At 54.9% G+C, this 5,537-nt stretch overlaps 1 protein-coding gene and 1 long non-coding RNA gene across 2 annotated transcripts in view; one reads left to right on the plus strand and one right to left on the minus strand.

Annotated features, from left to right (window-relative positions):
• The window catches only part of Gbx2 (gastrulation brain homeobox 2), a 2,453-nt gene extending 1,898 nt beyond the window's left edge, over window positions 1-555 (minus strand). The window contains exon 1 of the mRNA XM_048807995.1: window positions 6-555. Coding sequence (XP_048663952.1) covers window positions 6-148 — 143 coding nt within the window. The 5' untranslated portion in view covers window positions 149-555. The remainder of the gene's footprint in view (window positions 1-5) is intronic.
• A 714-nt stretch (window positions 556-1,269) lies between these two features.
• On the plus strand, window positions 1,270-1,958 carry LOC125618361. The gene is made up of 2 exons (XR_007349648.1): window positions 1,270-1,557; window positions 1,665-1,958. It is a non-coding gene; the product is annotated as an uncharacterized LOC125618361 (long non-coding RNA).
• The last annotated feature ends 3,579 nt before the right edge of the window (window positions 1,959-5,537 follow it).

Raw genomic sequence — 5,537 nt, forward strand, 5'->3', positions numbered from 1 at the left:
AGGGCATAAACATGGGGTAGCCGGTGTAGACGAAATGGCCGGGGCTGGGCTGCGGCGGGCTGCCGATCAGCGAGTCTATGCTGAAGGCGGTGCTACTCCCCAGCGGGCGCTGCATCATCATCAGCGACGGCGGGAACGCTGCGCTCATAGACGCGCTGGGGAGAGGCCAGGGAGAGACGAAAAGTCCCCGCGCCGCGCCGCTGCCGGGAAGCCCACCAAAAGACGCGAGCACTACCCGGAGCGCCGGGAAGGCGCCAAGCGGGACCCGGAGAGCAGACTCCGCGGCCACTCAGTCCTGGGTCCACTGCATGACCGGCGGGCGCGGGCGCGGGAGGTGCGTGGGGTGAGGCTGTGCGCCGGGGTTTGGAGAGGGCGCTCCGGCCCTGCGGGCTCTTTGGAGCCGCTGCCCGCTGCGAGTCGGTTGGAGTCCGAGAGCTTCACGTCTGCGGCTCTTTGCCCAACTAGCAGCCGTCGGTGCGTCCGTTTGTCCTTCCCGCAGTTCGTCGCCTCCCGCGGGCCGCTGGGGAGCGCGGGAAGCCGGCGCACTTGTCTCTGGCGGGCGCCGCCAGCACCTTTAAATCGCGCTCCTCTTTCTCATTCACATTTTGCCTGCTGCCCAGCAGATCCCGCCTCACGTGGGGCCAGGCGCCGTCCCCCATTGGCTGAGCAGGGCGTGGGCGGGGCGAATCAGACTCCGCCCCTCCTTCCTGGCTGGCGGAGAGCTAGCTGCTGGCGCCACCGTCGGAGCGCTTGAGCCAGAGAGCAGGATCCCTAGCGCCGGGACCGCGCAGAGCAAACTTGAGAGGGGCCATTGGTACCCAGACTCACACCCTAGGGCCCTGCAGCCGTGTTAAGGCCGCTTCAAAAGGCGCCTTCCTTGCTCTCATCCGCCATGGATGGGCCGGGAGCGTTTTATTTCCTCTTATATTTGCAATGAAACAAGCCTGAGGCTCACCTTGTCTCTGGTGCTCCGGCTGAACCTGGGGTTCGGACAAGGTTCTTGGATTTAGGGGGAGGGTCTTACCCCTGCAGATCCACCCCCAGGGCGCGCGGGCCAGGAACTGTCAGCCCTGCTTGCTGCTGGGAACCTGCCGAGTTACTAGCTGCGTCCCTACACTCCTGCGGGGAGGGGAGGCTGCTGGTCCCCTGTTCGGAGCTGGGTCCTCCCGTGAACGATCCCTTCTCATTTTTCATGACATTCTTAATCATCGCACCTATTTACCCACTTTGCCAGCGCGCACCAAAATAACAACCACGATAATTATGATAATAAAGCGAGTCCTTTATCTGCTCCATCCTCGGGGAGGGAGGAAGGGGGAGTTGCTATGCCCCCGGATTGTATAACGTGAGATTATCCTGATGAAAGCTTTATGATGTTTGCTCAAATAAAAGCTGCGTTTTGTAAATAGGCGCTAATTAAGCACGTTGGGAACCGAGGGAGCGCTCACCCTGGCGCCGCCGCCCGGTTTCCAGCGAGAGGACTCGAGGGCACGCGATTCCCCTTCGACTGCAGGATGAAGCTGATTCCCTCAAGATATTTCCCCCGTTTCGACAATGGTAAAGACACTGGAATTTGGGTATTGAGGGGGTAGGGAGGACATGGGATGTTCTTATCTCCTCCTTTATGTTAAAACAAACTTTTCAGCTCTCGTATTCCCTTTTAGAAAGGAATCATTTCGTGGCAGGGGCAGACCGTGCAAAACGCAGTACCGCGCGCGCAGGGCTTCCACGCATCTCCAGGGCCTCGGTTTCAACTTCCTGGGTCTAGACGTCCTACCCGAATTGCCGACAGCACCCGGCCAGGGAGGAGAGGAGGGCATTGTTACATCGGTCATTAAAAACCAGCTCACGCCGAGGAGCTAGTGGTGGGGAGTTGGCCCGTGTTGGACGTGTGTTATGTATCACTTACAAGCACATTTAATTGGGAGATAAAGATAAATCGATCTTTATGAATTTATCGACCCGATTCTTTGAAGCTCTTCTTTCTCGTTCTTGCTCTTTCTCTCGCTGTAACCCCAAGCCCCCCCACCCCCGGGACGTCTTAATCCCAGACCATTTCCTCAGCCAGGAGTCTGGCCAGAGAGCCTCTGCCCACCCGTCAGGCCCAGGAGGTAAGACCGGAGGGTGCGTCCTCGGCGCCCTGGGGTGCTGAGAAAACTCGCTGGCGGGGCTGCCAGCCGCCCTCCTCCTATCCTCCTCTCCCCTCCTCACCGTCACCCGGACAAAGACGTCTCCAGCGCGTTTCTCCACTCCAGGCCGCAGTAATAGATGGCTCCGGCAGCAGGCGGCTTGAAAGGAATTCATTAGGACGCTGCCTGTGTTGCCTCCCCTCACTTCACGGCCAGAACCGTGGTGGCCTAGGCAGCGTGAGGGGAAATTAATTCCCATTGGGGTCCACGGGGAAGGAGGTGTCGTGGGGTCTCTGAGCTCTCTCCCTCATTCTCCATTTCCACAAAAGAAGAAAAAGAAAAAAGATCGCAGCCCAGGGCAAAAGGCTGATTTCTTCATGAGAATAATGAATACTCCCTCTCATTATGAGATAGTTACAGTCACAGTCTCGAGTGCCATTACCTTGTTTTCGAATACTAAGAATAAACGTTTCCTTGATTTACTTGCTACAGCGGGGTCCCTTCTCCTACTCCTCCGGCCACTGCTGTATCTGTGTAAGCTGTTAGGCATCTGACCTAGGCAGGTTTGCCAGCCACTTTGCTATTTGGGGCTAAGATATTGTTCCAGGTGCTTCCATTACCTGATTACTCCCAGAGGGACAGGTATTCCTCTGATTATTTTGGTGATGATTCCACATTTAAAGTTCAGCAAGAAGATTTAGGTCCGTTAAATTATAGCTATGCTTGAAGTAATTTGATGGCATATTATTTGCATCTATAAATTGCCATGAAAAGTATTGACTGCAGGGGTTATAATACTAATCTTTTATTAGTGAGTTCAGATAATTCTCATCAATATGAATTTTATTTACTAGTATGCTATTCTCGAGTGCAAGGCAGTAATATTTTCTCATCTAATGCTTAACTGCTTAGAAAACGATTGTCCCTGTCATAAAAGAATCCTTGTGCCTCGGCGTGATTAACTAGATTCATTCGAGGCACCTCAGCTACCTGCAAAACATTCAGAGTGTGGGGGCTGTGGGTAACAAAAGCCTTTAGAGACCTCTGTTCCTGGGAGAGATTTATGGGCTGGGAGCGACAGGTACACGGCTTGTCCCTCCTTCGGATTCCTACCTACTTAGCTTGTAACTACCTCAAACTGCAGAGTCCTGCGCGACAGAGCTCGGCCCAGGCTGCGCGGGAAAACCACCCAGCAGAGATCTTCGCAAGTTTGCTAGGAGAGCCCCGCCCCCCTTCAATTAAGAAAAAGGCTGGACGCGCCCGGAGAGAGAGCAGGGTTCTCGACTCCAGTTAAGTTCTGGGAACTTTTTCTCCCTGAAATCTCCATCGCAGATGAAGATAGCCCAGACCCAGGGCACTTTACTCCGCTGGTGTCAAGCTAATATCAGGATCTTATTAAACCACTGAAAACGCGGTTTAGACGTTCAGTAGAAATGATGGTGATTAGGTTGGCTTCCTGGTTCGCGGCTGCCCCAGTCAGCGTTTGCATGCAGGTGTATGAAGGCTGAGTGTAAAATATAAAACGCACAAGTAAATGAATATTCATGCAGCAAACTTGCGTTGGCCTGTCCAGCCCAGGCAGGAGGAGGAGCAGCGCTTCCAGCGGCAGTTTGGGCACCCGGGTCTCTGCGGACGCGTGGAAACCTGCGGGCCTCGCCGGCTGCTCTCCTCGCCAGCCGCACAGACCCAGGACATAGGCTAGTTTCTCGGGCAACCGGGTTGTTTTTATTTATAGGGATTTTGAGTGGCCTGATCATTCGGTCATTGCCCCAGCTCTTGCTCCTGGCAATAGTTGGGAAATAACTTGGGATGGGTTTTATTTATGGAAGGGCAATTGGGATTCACACCCAGCTAACCCAGAATAGTGCCTCCAAGCCCAAGACGCACTTACAAAGGGGTGCTTGTGTAAAATTCCCCATCAGACACACCAATTTGCAAGTAGCAGAAAGCATTGAAGCCTCATCTTTTTAAACTATTTTATTCAGCTTTTTTTTTTTTTTTAATCTGAAAGCCCAAAATAGACTCCATGTGGTTCTAAGTGAAGTCAGCCCTTGGCTGGCTTTGAAATAGCTCCTGCAATTATGTAAAAGAGCCATTCACCAACAGGACGGAATTAAAAGGGATCTCGCCCGCTTCCCTTTCATTGCCAACCTCTCATGTTTGGCTTTTCAAAGCACTTCCAACACGATGTCTTTCTCCAGGACAAAAGGCGGAACAAAAAAAGTCCCCAAACTTGTAAATTGAACGTCAAGGGAACTTTAAACAATTTAAAGCCCATAAATAATGATAAAGGGGACTGGCAAAAAAGGCAAGCCCATTCAATTAATAGAGTTTCCCAAGCAAAGATCAAGTGGTGTATAAAATAAAAGTCTTTGGTTTCTTTATTCTGCTCCTTGACCATGCAGAAAGCGGGACAGGGGGTTTTTCTAAAGCGCCCAGAAGAAGAAACACTTTGCGGGACTGTGTGTGCCTTGACATTCTTATGTAGAAACTTTGCTTTTTGTCCCCACCCTCAAAGTAGCAGAAACAAAACAACTGCAAACCAGAAACGTGAAGGGGAGGGCGCTTTTTTTTTTCTTCAGAGTTTTTCTCCGGGGAGTCGGAAAATGTTCTCCGCCTGCCTGAAGACCGAGAAATGTGACCCTTCACACCTGCGCTGCTCCCCCAGCGCGGAGGGACAGGCAGAGGCACACCCAGGTGGCCCGCGGGGTGAGCCCCGGTGGGAGCTGGTCCGGAGACGCGCGCGGCTGTGCGAGTTGCCCACTCGGAGCCGCCGCCCGACCGCGCACAGGCGCAAGCTGCGGGCTCCCGGAGCCGGGGCACACCCCACGCTGGGCTGGGCTTCCAGAGCCACGGCCGAGGCGTTCGAGGGCACAGTTGGGGTTCCAATTCTTCGGAGCAGTCCTAATAGTTGGGGCTGGGAGTTGGTGAAACCCGCCTCGACAGATCACCCAACCCTTCGTCCTGGAATCTCGGAGCTGACGCTCGCTCGGGGCGCGTCTCCCCAGGAGCACCCCGAGGGCCAAGGGAGAGGGTCCAGGCGCAGTTCGCCCACCCGCGGGCTCCAGCGGGAAAGAAGGGAGAGCCAGGCGGAGGCCTAAGGCTGCGCTTCCCTGGGGTGAGGCCTGAGGGAGGGGAAGAGGGGCAGTTAGGGCGCTGGCTAAAGGTCGGAGGTGTCGCAGGGTTGGCGTTCACTTCCGTCCAGCTGGCTCCGGACCTGGGAGGCCCCGTCGTCTGGGAACCCCACATTCGGGCTCTGGGGAGGGAGGCGCGGGCCGCCGGGAGCTTCTCACCTGGTTTATCTCCTACCATCTGCTCCCTCGAATTCCCGCGGCCCCACCTTAGGGGACTTCAAACGTGCCCCCGCCACCCGGCTCCCCGCTCTCATCTCCCGCGTGGCAGGCATTG

The sequence above is a fragment of the Marmota marmota genome, unplaced genomic scaffold, assembly GCF_001458135.2.
Source record: "Marmota marmota marmota unplaced genomic scaffold, marMar, whole genome shotgun sequence".
Taxonomy (NCBI): Eukaryota; Metazoa; Chordata; class Mammalia; order Rodentia; family Sciuridae; genus Marmota; species Marmota marmota.